This window comes from Chiloscyllium plagiosum, chromosome 16 (genome assembly GCF_004010195.1).
Source record: "Chiloscyllium plagiosum isolate BGI_BamShark_2017 chromosome 16, ASM401019v2, whole genome shotgun sequence".
NCBI lineage: Eukaryota > Metazoa > Chordata > Chondrichthyes > Orectolobiformes > Hemiscylliidae > Chiloscyllium > Chiloscyllium plagiosum.
The window spans coordinates 50,635,696-50,660,188 of record NC_057725.1 but is presented as its reverse complement, the minus strand read 5'-3'; the positions used below and the strand labels follow the sequence as shown (position 1 = coordinate 50,660,188).

The following is a 24,493-nucleotide window of genomic DNA, read 5'->3' as shown; positions in this document are numbered from 1 at the left end:
TCCCAGCAACATCTTGGGAAATCTTTTCTGAACTCTCTCCAGTTTAGTAATATCCTGTCTAAACAGGGGGATCAGAACTATACACAGTACTCCCCAGAAGTGGAATCACCAACTTCATGTACAACCTCAACATGATATCCCAACTTCTGTACAGTACTCAAAGGTCTGAGCAATGGAAGCAAGCTAAAAAAATACTCTGTGTACCGTGACTAAGGATGATTATTAAGTGGAAAGAAAAAGCATATAAGGAGGCCAAAGTCAATGACAGCCCCAAATTATCAAGGGAATAATGAACGTTTGGAAAATCATAATTTAATCAAACAGAGTCAGTATTGCTTCATGAAAGGGAAATCAAATTTGACTAATACGTTAAAGGTTTTTGAGCAAGTCTCAACCAGAGTGGATAGAGGGCAACTAGTAGATGTGTTGTGTTGGACTTTCACAAAAAATTAAATAAAATACCTCACAAAAGGTTAAGTCATAACAGACCACAATATTGAAGATAGTATATTGGCATGGGTAGAGAGTTGGATAATGGGTAGGAAATAGTGAGTGGGGATAAAGGGTTCTTTTTCAAGTTGGCGACTTCTGACCAATGGGGTTTCACAGGAATCAGTGCTGGGACTTTAAATGTTTACAATATATATATCAATGGCTTGGAGGAAGGAAGCAAAGGTACTGTCAATCACTTCAACTTCCCATCCTATTCCCCCAAAGGCATGCAAGTCTTTGGCTGCCTCCGCTGGCAAATCAAAGCCATCCGCCACTGGAAGACAAACGCTCCAACTTCCGCCTCGTGACCCTCCAATCACACGGCATCAACTTCACCTTCACCAGTTTCCAAAGCTCCCCTTCCCACAACTCATCCCAGATCCAACCCTTCAAGTCGACACCATCTTCTTGATCCGCCCTACTGTCCATCTTCTTTCCCACCTATCCGCTCCACTCTCCCCACCGATCTATCACAATTACCTCCCACCTGCATCCACCTATCGCCTTACCACCTACCTTCCCCACCCCCCCACCACACCCCGCAGTCCCATCCTCACGCCCCTATTTACTTCTCAGCCCTCTTCCCCTTCCACATTCCTGATGAAGGGCTTATGCCTGAAACATTAACTCTCCTGCTCCTCAGATGCTGCCTGAGCTGCTGTGCTTTTTTGACACTGATTCTCCAGTATCTGCAATTCTGCTTTCTCCTAGCAAATGTATGTTGCCAAATTTGCAAAGAATACAAACATAGGGAGAAAGATAAGTTTTGAGAGGGATATAAACAGGTTAGAGAAATATTGATAAGTCGGCAAAAAACTGGCAAATGGAGTATAATGTGGTAAAGTGTGAAGTTGGGCGAACCACAGAACAGAATATTATTTAAATGGAGAAAAGTTGCAGAAAACTGAAACACAGGGACTTTGGGGTACTTGCGCACAAAAAACAGAAAGCTAGCACACAGATGCAGCAGGTAATCAGGAAAGCCAATGGAATGTTGGCCCTTATTGGAGTAATAAGAGTACGGACATCTGACTGCAGCTGAATAAGACGTTGGTGAGACTATATATGGTCTCGACTCACTGGAGCTTAGAAGAACAAGAGGTGATTTCATTATAGGTTTATAGGAACAGATAGGATTCTTTAGGGGCTTGACAGGGTAAATGCTCGGCGGATGTTTCCCTTCATTGAACAGTCTAGGACCTGAGTACATAATCACAGAATTAAGAGGCATCAATTTAACACTCTTCTTTCAGGGGGTTGATAGTGTTTGGAAATTATACCAAGGGAGCTACAGATGACGCATCCTTGTGTTTATTTAAGGATGAGACAGTTACTTACTTGATCAGTTGGGGAATCAAGGGTAGGGGGAAAATGTAAGAAAATCAGCCATAATCCTAATGAATGGATCAACAGGCTCGAGAAGCTAAATTGCTTACTACTGTTCCTATTTCTTATGATCTCATTGATGGACTAGATAGGGAGAAACTATCCTATCTAAAGGATCAAGTCTAAGAGGGCACAAACTTCAAGCGATTTGCAAAAGAAGAAAATAGCTGAAAAAAAACCTTTTCATACAGATACTTTTAAACAGGTTACTGAGTTGGATGATCTGCCATGATCATATTGATGGCAAAGCAGACTCAAAGGGTGAATGGTCTTTTTCTCCTCCTATTTTGAGTTTCTCACAACAATGGTTTAGGTCTGGAATGCACTTTGTGTAACATGTCCTGTTTAGCTCCATGAATGTTGTAGGAGCAACATCCATCTACAGCTGAGTGCTGTAGATGGCAGGCAGAATCTAGGGAGTCAGGCGAGATTTACTAGCTAAAAACGAGGTAAAAACAATGACTGCAGATGCTGGAAACCAGATTCTGGATTAGTGGTGCTGGAAGAGCACAGCAGTTCAGGGAACATCCAAGGAGCAGCGAAATCGACGTTTTGGGCAAAAGCCCTTCATCAGGAATAAAGGGCTTTATTCCTGATGAAGGGCTTTTGCCCGAAACGGAGATTTACTAGCTGTAGAACTCTCAGCATCGAACTGGCTCTTTGAATTGAGTTTGTTTCAGTCTTCAGTTGGGGAGAACAGCACAAAAGGATGAAACAGTCTAGTTGGTCATTCTTCTTTCTCTCCTCTCACCCATACTGCCATAGATAGATGCACATGTGCTCAATGGTCCAGTAAGAGTGAGATGAAATAGGTTTTTTTTCCCTCCTGTTGATTCCCTCAGGATTGATGATGCATCAAGATAGGACAGCGTTGATGCAGTGTGATAGATGGCACAAATTTGAATTAATGAACAATACATGGAGAATTTATCAGTAACAATGTTAGAAGGTTCAAGTAAATTACAGATTACAGATTAGATTACAGTGTGGAAACAGGCCCTTCGGCCCAACAAGTCCACACCGACCCGCCGAAGCGAAACCCACCCATACCCCTACATTTACCCCTTACCTAACACTACGGGCAATTTAGTATGGCCAATTCACCTAACCTGCACATCTTTGGACTGTGGGAGGAAACCGGAGCACCCGGAGGAAACCTACGCAGACACGGGGAGAACGTGCAAACTCCACACAGTCAGTCGCCTGAGTCGGGAATTGAACCCGGGTCTCTGGCGCTGCGAGGCAGCAGTGCTAACCACTGTGTCACCGTGCCGCCCACAAGTGTTTGTCGCTGTGAATGGAGCAGATTGTTGTGCACCAAGAAATGAAATATTATGAATCAGTAGTTGCAAAGGCAAAGAGCAAAGCAAACAATGATGTTGTGATTGACAATTTTAATCATACAGCTAAGCCACAACCTTCAGTCAGTTCCACACGTGATACATCTTTCATTGACAGATTCAGCCACTTCAACACCCTTCTGCCACCCATTGGAAACAGTACCTATTTCTTCCTTTTCATCTCAAATTAGAACCATGACAGCATTATCCAATAACTAGGGAGAGGGCTTGCTACACTTGCTTTAGCTTCCACTTGTACTCTTCGTATTGATACAATTGAATAAACATGAAGTATATCTCTTTAAACGTTCTAAAGTTTGTATCTTTTCATTTTTCTGTATTTGACTGAGATAAGAAAAAGGGAAAATGACTGTTTTCAAAGCCAGGGATGGTTGAAGGACTGCTGCACTTCTAAAAAATTAAGTTGCCTGACACTTACAAAGTCATTCTAAGTGCAGTTTACATAACTGTTTGTTCAAACAGTAAGGGGAGTCTTGTTACGTACGAGCTGGTGTCAAGAAGACTGTATGAACGCTGAATTTTACATTTTGCTGGTCTGTGAAGTGATGACTAGTTTTGATGATTAAGACTTCCTTTCTGCAATTAACGATATGATTGACTCCCAGTTAGCTAAACAAACTGGGGGTGTGAATGTTCAGGCCCAAAGATATTAGATCTCTGAAAGAGATGCAACAAAAGGCAATTCAATCCTGAAGTTAGCCAGCTTATTTGCCCTCACCAGCTAATTGTAAGCTGTGACTTGTAAGCAGTAAGTCAGAGACTTTTGTAAGTGTAAATGAGTCATCCAGTGCCTCTTTCAAATAAGTAAAGGTATCTGGAGAAGGAAGATCAAGCAGGCTTCTGATCAGTTAAGTATTTTATTGGCAACCATTGTGAACAGGGACCATTGAACTGTCTTCTTCATTTTCCCTCCACCATCACCAATTTTTTACATCATTCTGGGGAAGGTGCGACGTCTACAACAGGACGATCTTCACTTGAACCAGAGTACTACTAATATCCTGGGTGGGAAATTTGCTGGTGCTATTCGGGTGGATTTAAACAGCTCAGCAGGGATATGGGAACCTGTGGTGTCGTTCCAGTGCACAGGAGGATGTGAGTAGCGAGGACATAGACAGATTTCACAGTCACAGGAGTATGCTGGTAGACAGCAAGCTGGTTTGATGTGTGTTTACTTCAATGCCAGGTGTATGCAGAATAAGGTAGGTGAGCTTACAGCATGGATAGGTACCAGGGACTTCGATGTTGTGGCCATTTCGGAAACATGGTAGAGCAGGGTCAGGAATGGATGTTGCAGGTTCCAAGGTTGAGATCTTTCATTAAGATCAGGGAAGGTTGAAAAAGAGGGGGAGGTGGGACTTTGTCAGTCAAGGACAGTATAACAGTGGCTGAAAGAACTTTTGACAAGGATTCGTCTACTGAGGTGGTATGGGCTGAGGTTAGAAACAGGAGAGGAGAGGTCACACTGCTGGAAGTTTTTTATATGCCTCTGCAAATTTCCAGGGTCGTGAAGGAGAGGACTAGTAGAACAATTCTGGATAGGAGTGAAGGAGTGAAAGGAACAGGGTGGTCATTATGGGGGACTTTAATTTCCCCAACATTGACTGGAAATGATATAACTCTAGTACGTCAGGTGGATCAGATTTTGTCCAATGTGTGCAGGAGGGTTTCCGGACACAGTTTTGTTTAGCGATGGAAAAGGATAGGTACATGCCACAGGGCAAGAGTCATAGATGGAGGAAGGGCAATTATAATGCGATTAGGCAAGACTTAGAAGGCATAGAATGTGGTAGCAAAATGCTGGGGATGGGGACAATCGAAATGTGGAGCTGGTTTAAGGAATGGGTATTATGTGTCCTTGAGAGGTATGTCCCTGTCAGGTAGGAAGGAAGTGATAAGGTAAGGGAACTGTGGTTTACTAAATAAAGTGCATCTCTTGTGAAGCGGAAGAGGAAGGCTTATATGAATTTGAGACGAGATAGTTCAGATGAGTCAATGGAAAGTTAGAGATTAGCTAGGAAGGATTTAAAGAGAGAGTGAAGAAGAGAGACATGAGCAGTCTTCAGCAGGTAGAATAAAGGAGAACCCTAAAGCTTTCTAGAGGTATGTGAGGAATAAAATGATAATTAGGGTAGAAATAGGACCAGTCAAAGACAGAAGTGGGAAGTTGTGTGTGGACTCGGTGGAAATCGGAGAGGTGCTAAACGAATATTTCTCATCGGTTTGCACTCAGGAAAAGGAGAATATTGGAGAGAAAAAGACTGAGATACGGGGATCGAGGTTAGTAAGTAAGAGGTATTATCAAATCTAGAAGGTGTGAAAGTCGACAAGTCCCCTGGGCTGGATGGGATTTATCCGAGGATTCTCTAGGAAGCTAGGGAGGAGATGGCAGAGCCTTTGGCCTTGATCTTGTCCACAGGTTTAGTACCAGAGGACTGGAGGATTGCAAATGTTATGCCCTTGTTCAACAAGGGCAGTAGAGATGACCCAGGTAATTATAGACCAGTGAGCCTCACATCTGTTGAAGGAAAAGTTTTGCAAAGGATTATAAGAGAGAGGATTTATAATCATCTAGCAAGCAAAAACTTGATTGGAGATATTCAATATGGTTTCGTCAAGGGCAGGTCATGTCTCACAAACCTCATTGCGTTTTTTGAGAAGGTGACCAAGCATGTTGATGAGGGTAGGGCAGTTGACATGATGTACATGGACTTCAATAAAGCCTTTGATAAGGTTCCACATAGTAGGCTTTTGGAGAGAATGCGGAGGTATGGGATTGAGGGTGATTTAGCAGTTTGGATTTGAAACTGGCTTTCTGTAAGAAGGCAGAGAGTGGTGGTTGAGTCTGGTTACTAGTGGTGTACGACAAGAATCTGTTTTGGGACCACTGCTGTTTGTCATTTTTATAAACAACTTGGATGCAGGCATAGATGGATAGGTTAGTAAGTTTGCAGAAGACATTAAAGTTGGTGGAGTGGTGGACAGTGTAGAAGAATGTTGCAGGGGGACTTGGATAAACTGCAGAATTCGGCTGAGAAGTGGCAAATGGTGATCAATGCAGCTAAATGTAAGGTGATTCACTTTGGGAAGAATAACAGGAAGGCAGAATACTGGGTCATTGGAAAACTTCTTGGTAGTGTGGATGTACAGAGGGATCTTGGTGTCCACATACAGAGATCCCTGAAAGTTGGCACCCAGGTTAATAGTGCTGTTAAGAAGGCATACGGTGTGTTAGGTTTTATTGGTAGAGGGATTGAGTTCTGGAGCTGTCATGTCATGCTGCAACTGTAGAAAACACTTGTGCAACCACACTTAGAATACTGCGTATAGTTCTGGTTGCCCCATTACAGGAAGGATGTGGAAGCTTTGGAAAAGGTGCTGAGGAGATTTACCATGATGTTGCCTGGTCTGGAGCGAAGGTCTTATGAGGAAAGGCTGAGGGACTGGCTGTTCTTGTTGGAGAGAAGAAGGCTGAGGGGATTTAATGGAGACATACAAGATGATCATAGGATTAGATAGGGTGGACAGTGAGAGTCTTTTTCTTAGGATGATGATGTTGGCTTGTGTGAGGGGGCATAGCTGCAAGTTGAGGGGTGATAGATTTAAAACAGATGTCGGAGGCAGGTTCTTACTCAGAGAGTGGCAGGCGGGGCATTCCACGCCCTTACCAATTTAGTTAACTCAGCCACATTAGGGGCATTTAAACAGTCCTTGGATAAGCATATGGATGATGATGAGATAGTGTAGGGGGATGGGCTTAAATTAGTTCACAGGTTGGGGCAACATAGAGGGCTGAAGGGCCTGTTCTGCACTGCACTGTTCTATGTTGTATCTGTCTGCGTGTGTGTGTCTGTGTGTGGGGCAAGTTCTACAAAAAGGTTAGAGCAGGACTCGTAGAGTAATTATTTACCTGTAGCTAGAATACATTCATAATAAATAGTAATTCTTGTTAACTACAGATACCTGGTTCAAGTTTTCTGCTAAACTGGGTCTAAAAGATAAATAAACTGGAGAATTCCATGTACTTTTATAAATCATAGAATCATGACTTGGAGGTGCCAGTGTTGTCTAGGGTTGGCAAAGTTAAAAATCACATAACACCAGATTATAATCCAAAAGGTTTATTTGAAAGCACTAGTTTTCCTCTACAACCATCTTATAAAAGAGCGGCGCTCCAAAAGCTAGTGCTTTGAAATAAACCTGTTGGACTGTGTGATTTTTAACTAACATCATAGAGTCACAGAGATATCCAGCATAGAAACAAACCCTTCGGTCCATGCTGACCAGATATCACAAATTAATCTAGTCTCAATTGCCATAATTTAGGCCATATCCTTCTAAACTCTTCCTATTCATATACCCATCCAGATGCCTTTTAAATGTTATAATTGTACCAGACTCCATCACTTCTTCTGGCAGCTCATTCCATACACCCACCATTATTTGCATGAAAAAATTGCCTCTTAGGCCTCTTTTAAATCTTTCCCCTCTCACCCTAAACCTATGCCCTCTCGTTCTGGACTGCCCTCTCGTTCTGGACTCCCCCACCGTAGAGAAAAAACCTTGCCTATTTATCCTATCTATGCCCTTCATGATTTTATAAACCTCATTAAAGTCACCGCCTCAGCCTCTGATGCTCCTGGAATAAGAGCCCCAGCCTATTCAGCCTGTCTCTATAGCTCAAACCCTCCAACCCTGGCAAGATCTTTGTAAATATTTTCTGAACCCTTTCAGGTTTCACAGCATCTTTCCTATAGGAGGGAGACCAGAATTGCACACAATATTCCAAAAATGGCCTAACCAATGTCCCAAACAGCCGTAACATGACCTCCCAACGTCTGTACTCAATACTCTGACCATTAAAGGAAAGCATACCAAGCACATTCTTCACTATCCTATCTACCTGCGACTCCACTTTCAAGGAACTATGAATCTGTACTCCATGTTCTCTTTACTCAGCAACATCCCCAGGACCTTACCATTTAAGTAAGTCCTGCCCTGATTTGCATTTCCAAAATGTAGTACCTCATTTATCTAAATTAAACTCCATCTGCCACACCTCAGGCTATTGGCCCATCTGATCAAGATCCTGTTGTACTCTGAAGTGACTTTCTTTGCTGCCCACTAACAACTCCAATGTTGGTGTCATCTGCAAACTCTTTAACTTTTGTGATAAATCTGGAAAAAGTGAAACTTGATTTCCAATGCATTACTCCATTGACACTTAATAAAGTGTATCCTGCCTTTAAAAGACATCACAAATTTTTGACTTTCTACATCAACCTGCCAAATAGAGTCATAGAGATGTCCAACACAGAAACAGACCCTTTAGTCCAACTCATCCATGCCGACCAGATATCCCAACCCAATCTAGTCCCACCGGCCCATATCCGTCCAAACCTTTCCTATTTACCCATTCAGATGCCTTCTAAATGTTGCAATTGTACCTCAACTCTGTACTCAATACTCTGACCAATAAAGGAAAGCATATCAAACACTTTCTTCACCATCCTATCCACCTGCAACTCTACTTTCAAGGAGCTATGAACCTGCACTCCAAAGTCTACATCCCAATAAATTATATAGGTAATATATGCAACTTGCCAATCTTAATCAAAAGTATATAACTACCAATTTGGCATGTGCTGACATTAGTGATGCAACTCCCAATTACACTGTCCATTCTGCCCCTTCCTGCGCTAGTTGAATTTCTCCCCATTGTTTTACAAGCATAGAACTGTTATACTGCGTAATATGCAATATATTATTCAGCTGAAAAGTAGAACTGTGTTTAAGCTTGTCAGTCACTTTAAGGTCGGAAAGCTTTTCTACTGCAAGTAAGTATGTGTAAGGACATTCAGGGCTGGATTTTCTTTAGGTAACTTGCAAGTTGGACTCTGCTTGTTAATTTTAGGTTAACTCAGGAGCACTCAACATATTAAGATCTTTCTGCATCTAATAAACTGTGACATCTAGATTGGGAGATCTCTTTCATAGTAGAATAGCTTTACTCACTAGAAAACGTCCAATGAAATTATCCATAGTAACTTAGATGATGTGCCATATATGCACTTATAATACAGTAAAGACAGCTTTCTTTTTCTTTCAATTTGGAAGTCTGTTTGAGTCACTTGAACCTTCTTTTCTTAAAAGGTACAAAAGCTCAGCAGGTAAAGTGAATCAACCAGGCTAACAAAAGGAAGTTAAGAGTAGTATTAGATCAACAGAGGAGGTTTAATAAAATTTCCAAATAAAAGTAGTAAGCCAGAGAATTGAAAGCATTTTTGAATTCAGCAAAGGAGGACCAAGATACTGGTAAAGAGAGAATATGAGTGTAAAATAGCAAGGAAAATAAAAGCTTCTGTAGATATATAAAAATAAAAGGATTTGCAAAGACAAACAGGACAATTGCAGGGATAGACCAAAGTAAAGTGGGATACTGTGTAAAAAATTGGCTAAACAATTACATTGCGTCTGCCTTCATGGAGGAGGATCCAAGAAATCTGCCAGAAATACGAGCAATCTAACTTCTAGTGAAAACGAGGAACTGAAAGAAATTAGTAAAAAAAATGTTTTGGAGAAATTAAAGGGACTGAAAGTTAAAAAATCCCAGGAACAATACATCCCAGAAATTTGAAAGAGATAGCTATAGATGTAGCAGATCATCTTTCAAAATTTCATAGATCCTGGAAAAACATCTGCGGATTAAAGGTTAGAGGAAAACATAGGACTATACACTTGTTAATCTAATGTTGGTGGTAGGAAAAATACCAGTATTATAAAGCATGTGATAATGAGATTTTTAAAAATGATTGACTAGAGAGAGCCTGCATGCTTTCATGAAAGGGAGATCATGTTTGACAAACTTGTGGAGCTTTTTGAAGATGGTACTAGCAGAGTAAATGAGGTAAAATAGTGGATTTGGTGCATTGGATTTTTAGAAAGTGATCGATAGGGTTCCACCCAGGCAGTTAGAAAATAAACTTAGGTAGGGGATAATATACTGCCATGAAATGAGCAATGATTAACGCAAAGAAAGCAGCAATTAGGAAGAAATGGATAATTTTCAATTTGGCAAATTGTGGTGAGTGGGGAGTCACTAGGTGAGCAAGAACTTGGGAAATGGAATCTAATATGTATAACTGCGAGGTGTGATGATGCTGCTCCTTTAACCAGATTTCTCTGTCCTTAGTTTTCTTTCGGGGGGGGGGGGGGGGTCTTAAAGGCAAAGGTTTTGATCCGTCTGGAAATATCCACTAGTAAAAGCTTGTAAGGGTTTTGTTTTTAAAAACACTTGCATAATGAAAGGGGAGTGGCCAGTTCTCCCAGTTCAAGGCTTGGTTTGGTTTGGTTTTACCAAGCTGTTTTATTTACAGCTGCTGGTCAAGGTTTTAGCTGGGAACCCAGAGAAGCTACTGGGGACCCAATAAAACAGTTCCAAGATGATCCTCTCTCTCTGTGACATCTCTCCTGTAAGAACCTGTGTTTGATTTTACCTTTTTTTGCCAACTGGGTGTTTATGTGAATGTTGCAAAGTATTTGGAACAGCATCATTAAGTTGCGATAGAGCTGATTTGGTTTTCAGATACATTGTGTTATTCTAAACTCGGTTCTCTTTTGTTCGTGTTTCATTCAGTAGTCTGTTAATAAATCCTGTTATTTTTAAATAAGGGGCCAGATGCATGACTCTTGGAATACCCGCCTTATACCTGCCTGCAATAACCAGAAAAGTTAGGGTCTCGGCTACCTTCTTGAAACGTTTTGAGGGGGTCTGCCCTAGTCCATAACAGAGGGTGGTATTCACTTTTGTAGGAGGAACAGAGCTACAGAGTATATTTAAATGTTGAGAGATTGAGAAGTATTTACTGCAACGGGACTTAGGTCCCTTTTTTTCATAAGTAACTGAAAGTAGCATGCAGGTGCAGCAAGGAACTAGGAAGTATAATTTTATGTCAGACTTGATTGTAAGAGGATTTGAATACAGTAATTAAGATGCCTTGCTGCAATTATACTGAATTGGAATAATGTGTGCAATTTTGATCTGCTTCCCTCAGCACCAACAAACTTGTCAAAAACAAACTTCTGTGGAAGTTCACAAGGCTAATTCCTGGGATGGCAGGACTGTCTTATAAGTTGGGACTGATGAGACTGGGCAGGCATTCTCTGGAGTTAAGAAGAAGAATAGGTGATATTTTTGATAATTATAACAATGTAAGAAGGTTAGACAGGATGGATGCAGAAAACATGTTCCCTCTGATTGAGGATCTAGTACTTGGGGGACACATTCTCAGAATAAGAGGCATGCCATTCTGGATTGGTATAAGAATTTATTCACTTGGGAGTCTTTAGAAATCTCTACCTGAAGGCAATGGAAGCTCAGTCATTATGTTCAAGAGAGAGATCAATAGATTTCTAGACATAAATGACTTGAAGATATTTGGAAATAGTGCATGAATGTCCTATGTCCCATATCCTATGTCTAGGAAAATAGCACTGAGTGGATGATTAGCTACTATCGGGAATGGCAGAGCAAACTCAAAGGTACAACTGATGGTCTATTACTACTCCTATGTTGTCTTTATGACCAGGAAGTGTTATTGTAAAAATAAATGTAACCTAAGGTCACTCAGAACTTCCTCAGAACAGTTCTGAGGAAGGGTCACTGAACCTTCAGGTATGACCACTGGTCCAACACATGTGAGATGCTTGTTCCCTGTACGGATGAGGGAAAGGTCTGTAGAGGGGATGAGTCAGCAGACCACGGCACCATGGTGCAGAAGGCCATTCAAGAGGGGGGAGCAAAAAGATTAGTAGTTGTTATAGGGGATTCTATAGTTAGGGGGACAGATAGTATCCTTTGCGAGCTGGATTGGGAGTCCCGGTGCCAGGGTGCAGGAGATCTCGTACCGGCTTGAAAGGATATTGGAGCAGGAGGGAGAAGATCCAGTTGTTGTTGTCCACGTTGGCACTAACAACATAGGCAAGGCTAGGGAGGAAGACCTGTTTGGGGATTATCAAGCACTAGAAAGGAAATTGAAGAACAGGTCCTCAAGGGTCATAATCTCTGGATTACTGCCAGAGACACGTGCTAATTGGTAGAGGGATAAGAAAATTAGGGAAATAAACATGTGGCTAAGAGATTGGTGTGAGAAAGAGGGATTCCATTTCATGGGACATTGGCATCAGTTTTGGAGCCGGGGTGGGGATCCGTACCAATGGGACGGTATCCACCTGAACCGATCTGGAACCACAGTTCTAGTGAAAAGGATAAATAGGTTGGTCACTAGGACTTTAAACTTATGAGTCGAGGGGAAGGGAAACGGAAAGCAACAGGGAATATGGAGTCAAGTAGAAAGATAAGCAACAGGATAGCATTTGTGCAGGATTTAAGTTCAAGGCATACTAGGAATGAAGCAAAAAGGAAGGATAATTTGGGATATATCACTAGAGATGTTGGAAATAATGAAGATAAGAAAATTAGCATTAAGGTGCTTTACCTGAATGCTCATAGTATTCGTAACAAAGTAGATGAATTAACGGCACAAATCATTGTGAATGACTATGATGTGGTAAGCATCACAGAGACATGGTTGCAGGGGGTTCAGGACTGGCAGTTAAACAATCAAGGATTTACAACTTATCAAAAAGACAGGGAGGTGGGCAGAGGAGGTGGGGTAACCTTGTTAGTTAAGAATGAAATTAAATCTATGTCACTGAACGACATAGGGTCAGAGGATGTGGAGTCTATGTGGGTGCAGCAGAGGAAACACAAAGACTAATAAAACCATAATGGGAGTTATGTACAGACCTCCTAACAGTGGTCAGGACCAGAAATGCAAGATGTATCGAGAAATAGATAGGGCATGTCAAAGGCAAGGTCACGGTAATCATGGGGGACTTCAGTATGCAGGTGGATTGGGTGAATAATGTTGTCGATGGATCCAAAGAAAGGAATTCATGGAATGCTTACAGGATGGCTTTTTGGAACAGCTTGTGATGGAGCCCACAAGGGAGCAGGCTATTCTGGACTTAGTGTTATGTATTGAGCCAAACTTTATAAATGATCTTAAAGTAAGGGAACACTTAGGAGGCAGCAATCTTAATATGGTAGAGTTCAGTCTGCAGTTTGAAAGAGAGAGGCAAAATTAGATGTAATGGTGTTACAGTTAAATAAAGGTAATTACAGGGGCATGAGAGAGGAACTGACATAAATCAACTGGAAACAGAGCCAAGCAGGGAAGACAGTAGAGCAACAATGGCAGGAGTTTCTGGGTGTAATTGAGGAGACAGTACAGAGGTTCATCCCAAAGAAAAGAAAGATTATCCGGTAGGGGGAAGTAGACATTCATGGCTGACAAAGGAAGTCAGGAAATGTATCAAAGAAAAAGAGAGAGCCTGTAAAGTGGCCAAGAGCACTGGGAAATCAGAAGATTGGGAAGGCTACAAAAACAAACAGAGGACAACAAAGAGAGAAATAAGGAAGGAGAGGATCAAATATGAAGGTACATTAGTCAGTAATATTAGAAATGATAGTAAAAATTTCTTTCAATACATAAGAAACAAATAAGAGGCAAAAGTAGACAGTGGGCCGTTCAAAACTGATGCTGGAAGGCTAGTGATGGGAGATAAGGAAACAGCTGAAGAACTTAATAAATACTTTGCATCAGTCTTCACAGTAGAAGACATGAGTAATATCCCAACAATTAAGGAGAGTCATGGGGCAGAGTTGAGTATGGTAGCCATTACAAAAAGGAAAGTGCGAGAAAAGCTAAAAGGTCTAAAAATTGATAAATCTCCTGGCCCCGATGGGTTACATCCTAGAGTTCTGAGGGAGGTGGCTGAGGAAATAGCAGAGGTGTTGGTTGTGATCTTTCAAAGGTCACTGGAGTCAGGGAAAGTCCAAGATGATTGGAAAATCGTTGTTGTAACGCCCTTGTTCAAGAAAGGATCAAGACAAATGATGGAAAATTATAGGCTGATTAGCCTAACCTCAGTTGTTGGTAAAATTCTAGAATCCATTGTTCATGATGAGATTTCTAAATTCTTGGAAGTGCAGGGTCAGATGAGAGCAAGTTAGCGTGGATTTAGTAAAAGGAGGTCATGCCTGACAAACCTATTAGAATTATTTCAAGAGGTAATAAGTAGATTAGACCAGGAAACCCAGTGGATGTCATCTATCTAGACTTACAAAAGGCCTTTAATAAGGCGCTTTACCTGAATGCTCATGGTATTCGTAACAAAGGAAGGGAGGCTGCTGAGTAAGGTGAGGATCATGGTGTTCGAGGTGAGCTACTGGCATGGATTGAGGATTGGCTGTCCAATAGAAGGCAGAGATTTGGGATAAAAGGTTCTTTTTTGGAATGGCAGCTGATGACAAGTGGTATCCCACAGGGTTCAGTGTTGGGTCTGCTGATCACTTTATGTATTAATGATCTGGATGAAGGGACTGGGGCCATTCTGGCAAAGTTTGCTGATGATATGAAGTTAGGTGGACAGGCAGATAGTACCGAGGAGGTGGGGAGGCTGCAGAAAGATTCAGACAGTTTAGGAGAGTGGTCCAGAAAATGGCTGATGAAATTCAATGTGAGCAAATGTGAGGTGTTGCACTTTGGAAAAAAGAATACAGGCATGGATTATTTTCTAAACGAGAAGAAAATTCATAAAGCCAAAGTACAAAGGGATCTGGGAGTGCTAGTCCAGGGTTCTTTAAAGGTTAACTTGCAGGTTGACTCTGTGATTAAGAAAGTGAATGTAATGTTTCATTTATCTCAAGAGGGTTGGAATATAAAAGCAGCGATGTGCTTCTGAGACTTTATACAGCTCTCGTTAGGCCCCATTTAGAATACTGTGTCCATACCTCAGGAAGGACATACTGGAACTGGAGTGTGTCCAGTGGAAATTCACACAGATGATCCCTGGAATGATAGATCTAACATACGATGAACAGCTGAGGATCTTGGGTTTGCATTCATTAAAGTTTAGAAGGTTGAGGAGAGATCTAATAGAAACTTACAAAATAATGCATGGCTTAGAAAGGATGGACGCTGAGAAGTTGTTTCTGTTAGGCGGGGAGACTAGGGCCCGTGGGCACAGCCTTAAAATTAGAGGGAGACAATTTAGAACAGAAATGAGGAGACATTTCTTCAGCCAGAGAGTGGTGGGCCTGTGGAATTCATTGCCACAGACGCAATGGAAGCCGGGACGTGAAATGTCTTCAAGGCAGAAATTGACAAATTCCTGATCTCACAAGGAATTAAGGGCTACGGGGAGAGTGCAGGTAAGTGGAGTTGAAATGCCCATCAGCCACGATTAAATCGCGGAGTGGACTTGGTGGGCCGAATGGCCTTACTTCCACTCCTATGTCTTATGGACCTGAAATGTTACCTATGATTTCTCTTCACAGATGCTGCCAGACCACATTTATTCAATCATTTATTTATTTTGTGGGATGTGGGTGTCACTCGCTGGCCAAGATTTATTGCCCATCCCTCGTTGTCTTTAAGAAGGTGGGGTAGACCTACGATGCCATTCGGGAGAGAATACCAGGATTTTGACCCAGTGACAATGAAGGAATGGCAATATTTTTCCAAGTTAGGATGGGGAGTGCCTTGGAGGTGAAGGTGTTCCCATATGTCCTTCTAGATGGAAGTGGTCATGGGTTTGGAAGGTGCTCTCTGAGGACCTTTGGTGAATTTCTGCAAGGCATCTTGTAGACAGTACATATTGCTGCTACTGAGAAATGATGGTGGAGGGAGTGGATGCTTACAGATGTGGTGCCAAGGGGGTGCTTTGTCTTGGCTGCTGTCAAGCTTCTTGAGTGCTGTACTCATCCAGACAAGTGGGGAGAATTTCATCACATTCCCGACGTGCCTTCTAAAGAGGGGATAGCCTCTGGGGAGTCAGGAGGTGAGTTACTTGCTTAGTATTCCAAGCTTCTGACATTCTCTCGTAGCCACTGAATATATATGGTGAGTCCAGTTGAGTTTCTTATTAATGATGACTTCCAGAATGTTGGTAGTGGGGGATTCAGTGATGGTAATGCCATTGAATGTCAATGGGCGGTGACTAGATTATATCTTGTTTGATGGTCATTGCCTGGCATTTGTGTGCCACAAATGTTACTTGCCTTTTGTCAGCCCAAGCCTGGATACTGTCCAGATCTTGTTGCATTTGGACACGGACTGCCTCGGTGTCTGAAGAATCGCGAATGGGCTGAACATTATGCAATCATCAGCGAACATCCTCACTTCTGACCTTATAATGGAGGGAAGGTCATTGTTGAAGCAGCTGAAGATGGTTGGGCCTAGGATACTACCCTGAAGAACTCTTGTAGAGATGTCCTGGAGCTGAGAGGACTGACCTCCAACAACTACGACCATCTTCATATGTATCAGGTAGAATATCTAACCAATGGAGAGTTTACCCCTTATACCCATTGATTCCAATTTTGCTAGGGCTCCTTGAAGTCACACTTGGTCGAACGCAGCCTTGATGTCAAAGGCTGTCACTCTCATCTTGCCTCTGGAATTTGTTCATGTTTGAGCCAAGGCTGTAATGAGGTCAGAAACTGAGTGGCCCTGAAGGAACCCAAACAGCCATCACTGACCAGGTTACTGCTGAGCAAGTGCTGCTTGACAGCATTGTTGATGACATGTTCCATCACTTTACTGATGTTCTAGAGTACACTGACAGGGTGGTAATTGGCTGGGTTGGATTTGCCCTGCTTTTTACGTATGGGACATACTTGGGCCATTCTTTACATTGATGGGTAAATGCCAGCATAATAACTGTATAGGAACAGCTTGGCTAGGGAATCGACAAGTTCTGGAGCTCAAGTCTTCAGTACTATTGCCGGAATGTTGTCAGGGCCATAGTCTTTGCAGTATCCAGTGCTTCCAACTATTTCCTGATATCACATGAAGTGAATCAAGTTGCCTGAAGGCTGTAATGCTGGGGTCCAGTGGAGGAAGCCGAAATGGATCATCTAGTCGGCACTTCTGCCGGAAGATTTTTGCAAAAGTTTCAGCCCTATCTTTTGCACTGATGTGCTGGGCTCTTCCATCATTGAGAATGGGGATATTTGTGGAGCCTCTTCCTTCAGTGAGTTGTTTAATCTTCCACCACCATTCACAAGATGTGGCAGGACTGCAGAGCTTGAATCGGATCCATTGGTTGTGGGATCGCTAAGCTCTGTCTATCATCTGCAGAGATTTCTCAGAAATTTCAGTGTTTTTGTTCATTCAGAACTTACTCATAATCATAATCATTTAGAACTGGAACATATCTGTTAGTTAATAACTCAGTAGCATCTCATATTCCAATGATTATTGTATTGTGTACGTAACTTGGGAGTCTGCGCACACAGACAAAAAAACATAGCAAAATGCAAAGTAATTTTGCCCCAATTCACTATCAAAAAATTCCAACGATTGTGATTGAAAGACTTTGCTCTCCCTAAACTTCCCTTCCCAATTTTTGGGTTCAACTCAACAGTAAGAACTATTGTGAATTTGTGGCCTGACATTCAATATTATCAAACTACTCAGTAAACACGTTGGCTCAGTGGTTAGTACTGCTGCCTCAGTGCCGGGGACCTGGTGGAGTTTGCGCATTCTCTCTGTGTCTGTGTGGGTTTCCTCCCATAGGCCAAAGATGTGCACGTCAGGTGAATTGGCCATGCTAAATTGCCCATAGTGTTTGGTGCATTAGTCAGGGGTACTTTTAGGGAAGGGGAATGGGTCTGGATGGGTTGGAGGGTCGGCGTAGTCTTGTTGGACCATATAGCCTGTTTCCAACCTGTCAGCAATCTAATCTAAACACAAATTTTACAATATCCTAGTTTCCACTGGGAAAAAAAGGAGAAATTGGATAATGTTTGTGCAATTGGATAATGTATGGCTCTTAACATAAGGAGATAGATCAGGTGAATAATTAAGCGGTAAGTAGCTAATCCAATTGAAAATTTTGGTTAAAGATATAAGATCTAATTTTGCCAGTGGTACGTTTTCACACCTAGTACTAGTAAAAATGGCCAAGTTCAAATGTATTAAATTAACCTTTTCCTAACTTAGTAAATTACTGTTTAATTTCCTTTCAGTTTCTTCTTTTACTTTATGTGACTCTGTCTTATTGAATATTAACTGATCGTAATCTATCGTAATGCATTTTATCCATTACCATTATAATTTTACGACTGCTTACTCACCCAGTTCCTTAATCGCTTCTTGATGATTCCGCTCGACAATACTCCTCAGTTGCTTAAAAAAAAATTGTGGATTCAGTATGTCATAGTTAATGACTTCATGATGTTTTCTTCAATTTTCTCACATCTCTCTTCACGGTAAACACTCTAGCTGAGGTACAAGTATTTGGACATAGGTAGCTGGAGTGCCCCATTACCCACCTCATACCTTGTGTCCTTTACCAATCTGCCAAACTACCCCACTTACTGTACATATTTACCTTCTCTCATTATTTGTCAAGAGACTTTAGGACCTTCAAATTAAGTTTATTACTGAAAAATGGCAGATCGCATCATAAAAAGGGCATGTGGCTGCTGTGAAAATTTACTCTGATGCTCCCTACATGATTTGCCAAACTGCATCTTTTGCAGTGAATTCTATATCAGAATTCAGACACAAAAGGTCATAGGAAAGTAAGTAGGTAATGTTTTGTCTGATTTAATTCAAAAATAGGGATTTTCACCCATGGAAGATTTGTATCAATCCTTTCATCACAACTGGAACAAAATAGAAATGAAATGTTTTGAGCAAAGGGTGGATAGGACAAGTGATAAGGTGAAAATCAGAAGAGATTGAATGACAGAAGAGTTAGTTTCCGAGGCCAATGCAAATGATGATTAAAGAAATTAAAGAAAAAAAAGGGATGGAGCACATGTACCTATGACCAAAAGAGAAATAAAATCAACAGGTGGAGAAAAGGAAACAAAAGAGGGCAGTGGTTATAGCCTGCTATATAAAATACAGGAGGCCATGGGAGGAGTCTGGAAATCACAAAAGCATGGATGATAAATTCAGTCATAGATGGGCTAAAGCAGAAGCGGAAAAGAATGAAAATACGAAGTCTGAAAAATGCAGTCTTAAGGATTGAGAGATCATGAGTAAAGAAGCATAGGAAAAGAAACACAGTAAAATAGCAGAAAAGGCTGTATGCACTGTTTCAGTCCAAGACTGATCAAGGACATAACAGAATCAGAGTTGCAAACGAAAGCAGCCAATGTATGGTTTTGGAAAGCTTAATAAAAGTGGAGAAAATGAAGAAAAGTAACATTCCAGTCTAAAAATTGAAACATCCTCTATATGCAACAGACTTAATCCATGTAGTCAAGATATAAATTAAATTAAATCAGGATTCTGAATGAGAAAGTTGTCTTTGCAAAGCAATAGTGCCCTTCTTAAGAGAAAAAAAGTCTCATTTTCTACATAACCGCCACAAATATCAGACTGCTTAGACACAGAACTATGGATGGTGCCATTGGAGTTTGACAAATTGTAGATTTTTTACTTGAATGTTATCTCTAACTAAACATTATTCGCTATAAAATTTTCCTCTGGTTAGTTTTACACCAAGTTAAAATAAGTACACTATATTCTATGAGGTTTAAATATAAAAGATAAAATCACCATCGACCCACACTTGCGTTGCAGAAAGACAACAGTTGTGTTTTAACCTGAAAGTCACAACACTTGTAGGCACGTGGTCAGATTGAGAAGGCAAGTCCTTCATGGTAGCTTCAGCAGGAGCAGAAATTGAACCCATATTATTGGTATTAATCTCCAACCATCCAGCTAAATGAGCTAACCACCCTCAATGCACTAAATGTAACAAATGCAGGATTTTCTACACTTCAGTTAAAATATGCAAATTACTCCAAGTCACAAACCATTCAGTCTTTGGTTTGGCTTATGAAGGCCCCAAGAATGTGGATGTGGGATGCTTATTTGTTTCAGAGGAGCTGAGTAAATGAACCTGCTCAATCTCCTCCCAAGTTCCCCACAAACACACCAGAAGCCAGTCCTTAGCTGCTGAAATAAAGGACGCATTAAGTGCACTGGACACAGAATAACATCCCAGTTTTAGTCCTTTGGATTTCAATTCCAAAATTGAATCACACCTCTAGCCAAGCTCCTACAGCAGAACTACAGCATTGCCATCAATGGTTTGAAATGTCCTCAAAAGAGTGTTGCATAAAATATTGGTCAATCCAGGTATGGGCTGTCTTACTGTGGCATCAGTACAACAGAGGTGAAGGCAGGCCTCCAATGAGAGGATAGTAATACTGCCAGGGATCTTTCTGTGCTGTGCCCTCCCTCCAGCACTGTATCAATGTCATGTCTCATGGACCAGTGTCTTCAATAATTTTTAACTCCGATAACAGTTCCTATCTCCGTAACCTCCACCCTTCTCTATAGTCCCTCCACATATTTGCAACGTACTGCATTCCAGGCTACCATTCCTATTGCTGTAACTTTCTTCAGTGTCTACAACATGCCTTATCTCGGAAGCACCAAAGGATTATTCAGACACAGTATTGACCATACTCAGGCTGCAGGATTATTCACACACAATACGGGCACCATCCTCTGTGTGAAAAATGTTCTCTTGCAATCCCTTTTAAGTATTTCGTCTCTCACTTGGAGTTATGGATTTCCCTATCCTGGGGTAGAGACCTTGGCTGTTCACCTTACCTGTACCTCTCATGGTTTTATAAACCTTTATAAGGTCAGCCCTCAGCCACCTATGCTCAATGGAAATATGAAGGACAATGATACAAATATTTCTGCTAGGGTCCCTACCACTACTTTGCCACAATGTTCTGGGATACACTTGCTCAGGTCCTAGGGATTTCTCTACCTTTGTGTTTTAAGACCTCCAGAACCAACTCTTCTGTAATGGGGACTCTTTTTCAAGTCATCATTGTTTATTTCCCTTACTTGTCCACAGTGCATTCTGACATGAAATATTAATTTAGGGTCTCGCCCATCTCCTGTGGTTCCACACATGAGGATGGCCTCATTGATTTTTAAGGGGCCCTATTTTGTCCCTATTTTTGTACTTGTATATGATAGAATCTCTTTGGATTCTCCTTAAATTTCTCTGTCAAAGCTATCTATTCCCCCCCATTTTGCTTTCCAGCTCATCCAGCCCCTCCTTGTAAGTCAAGCTCTCCAGTATCGGTAACGTCTTTGTTAATCTTTGCTCCATTTACAGTTTCAGAAAATGCTTCCTAAAGCATGATGATCAGAATTCTACGCAGACCCAGCAATGTCTTGTATAGCCATAACATGATGTACCAACTCATGTACTCAGTGCTCTGACCCATGAAGGCAAGTATGCCAAATGCTGCTTTCACTACCCTGTCCACCTGTGATGCCACTTCCAAGGAACAATGTAACTCACCCCTTGGTCTCTCTCTATTCAACAACACTGCCCAGGGCCCTACCATTAACTGTGTTAGTCCTCCCTGGTTTGGCTTCACAAAATCCAACACCTGAATTAAACTCCATCTGTCATTCCTTGGCCCACTGGCCCAGTTGGTCGAGATCCCATTCGATAACTGAATTCACTGCCCACTATTACATTAATTTTGGTATCCACAAACTTACTAACAATGACGCCTGTATTCTGAACCAAATCGTTCATGTAAATGATGTGCAACAATGGATCCATCACTGGCCACAGGCCTCCAGTCTGAAGAGCACTTCTACCACTCCCTCTGTCTCTACTGTCAAGCCAATTTTGTATCCATTTGGCTAGCTCTCCCTGATCCCATGTGATCTAACCTTACTAACCAGTGTACCCTGCTAAACAAACGTCAAAGGCCTTGCTGAAGTCAGTATAGTCAACGTCTACTGCTCTGCCTTCATCTGTCTTCTTGGTCACCTCTTCAACAAACTCAAATCAAGTTTGAGAGACACTACTTTGTACGCACAAAGCTGTGCTGACTATCCCTAATCAACCCTTGCCTTTCCAATTGCATGTAACTCCTGTCCCGCAGAATCACTTCCAACAACATAACCACCACTGACATCAAGCTAATTAGTTTTTAGGTCTCTGGCTTTCCCTCGCAGCCTCTCTTAAATACTGGCACAACATTAACCACCTTCCATGCTCCTAGCTCATCACCCGTGGCTGTCAGTGATATAAATATCTCTTTAAGGGACCCTGCAATTTCTTTACTAACTTCCCCCAATGTCCTGGGAGATACTCGATTAGTTCCCAGGGGTTTGTCTATCTTTTATACATTTTAAAACCTCCAGCACCTCCTGTTCTGTAATGTGGTCTCTTTTGAAGACATCACTGTTTATTTTCCTGACTTCCCCAGAGTTTCTCCACAGTAAGTTCTGAAGTGAAATTTTCATTTAGGATCTCACCCATCTCCTGTGGTTCCACACATGGATGGCCCCATTGATCTTTAAGGAGCCACATTGTGTCACGAGTTAATCTTTTGTTGTTAATATACTTGTAGAATCTCTTTGGATTTTCCTGAACCTTATCTGCCAAAGCTTTCTCAGGTCCCCCGGTTTGCCCTCCTGATTTCGCTCTTCAGTGTATTACGACACCCGCAATGTTCTTCAAGTGATTGACTTAATCCAGCTGGCTATAAATGACATGTGCCCCCTTTTCCTTGACTAGAACCTCAATGCCCCCCGTCATCCAGTGTTTCCTATTTGTGTCAGCATTGTCCTTCACAATAACACAAATTATGCTGGCCCTGAACACTCATATTATCTCTCTTTTGAAAGCTTCCCTCATGTCAGATGTCCGTTTACCTGCAGCTGGCTTCCACAAATCAACTTTTGAAAGGTCTTGACTAATACCTTCTGGATTGGGGCAAGGCCAATTTTGATCTTTAACTTGTGGACCAGGCCTATCCTTTTCCATAGCTATTTTCAAACTAATAGCATTGTGGTCACTTTGCAAAAGTGTTCCCCCACTAACACCTCAGTCCCTTTCCCTACCTTGTTTCCCAAGAGGAGGTCAGGTTTTGCCCCTTTCTCCAGTGGGGCCATTTACATATTGATTGAGGCAGTTTTCTTGAACACACTTAACAAATTCCTCCCATCCAAGCTCTGAACACTATGGCAATCCCAGCCTAGGTTTGGAAAGTTAAAATCCCCGACCATTACATCCCTATCATTCTTACAGATATTGAGATACGATATCAAAGTGGTGACCATCCTAATTTCTCAGTTCTATTAATACAGCTTCACTGGGCGATCTCCAGGAATACCCTCTCTAAGTGCTGCAGCAATGTTTTCACGAATCAAAAACTCCACTTCCCCTCCTCTCTCACCTCCCCTTCCATCTTTCCTATAGCCTCTGTACTCTGGAACATTGAGCTGCCAGTCTTGTCCCTCTCTCAGCTGTGTTTCTGTAATACCTATTGTATTCCAGTCCCATGTTCCCATCCTCTGCCATGAGTTCATCTGCCTTACCTGTCAGGCCTTTTACATGGAAATAAATATAACTTAATTGATCAGTTTTCCCTCATTGCCTGCTTTTGCTCTTGCCTGCCTTGTCTATTTAAATTACTTTCTTGAAATTCTGTCCCACCCTCAACGATCAGACTGTAGCCTGAGACCATCCACCTCACTGTGGACAACATCTTCACCTTTCACGTCATCTGCAAATCTACTAATGATACCATCTGCTTTCACATCCTAGACATTAATATACACAATAAACAACAATGGTTCCTGCACAGATCCCTGTGGTACACCCGCTGGTGACAGACTTTCAATCATAAAAACAACCCTCCACCAACTGTGGATCCAATTTACCAACTTGCCTTGGATCCCATGGGTTCTTCCCTTCTAGACCAGCCTTCCATGTGGGACCTTGTCAAAGGCCTTAATAAAGTCCATGTGGGGATCCAAGATGGCGGCGACCCAGTAAGACTGAGTCTATAGTGCTCCTCCCAAGACTTGGGCACAGTGGGTCACCTACCCCCTACCAAGCTCACCAAATCATTTATAAATCATTTATAATAGTTTAGTAACTCAATTAGTTGTGTAATATTACATTTAAGCAACTTTATCCTAAGTTAAAATGACTAAAGGGAAGGGAGCCCGCAGCTCTCAGCAAGCAGGAACCCCTCCCCCACACTCTCCAGCTGCAGCAGACGCGTCCACAGCCGCCCCGGGGGACTTACCTACAGTAGCAAGTCTTGCAGAAATGCTTTCCAAGCTTGACTCGAAGATCGATGCCTGTATCGTCGAATCCAGGAATCG

General features: G+C 41.8%; 1 protein-coding gene across 1 annotated transcript in view; it reads right to left on the bottom strand.

The window, feature by feature from the left end:
- The window catches only part of LOC122558097 (sodium/hydrogen exchanger 10-like), a 373,845-nt gene that overhangs the window by 167,417 nt on the left and 181,935 nt on the right, over window positions 1-24,493 (bottom strand). The window contains exon 18 of the mRNA XM_043706417.1: window positions 18,445-18,496. Within this exon, the coding sequence (XP_043562352.1) occupies window positions 18,445-18,496 (52 nt within the window). The remainder of the gene's footprint in view (window positions 1-18,444; window positions 18,497-24,493) is intronic.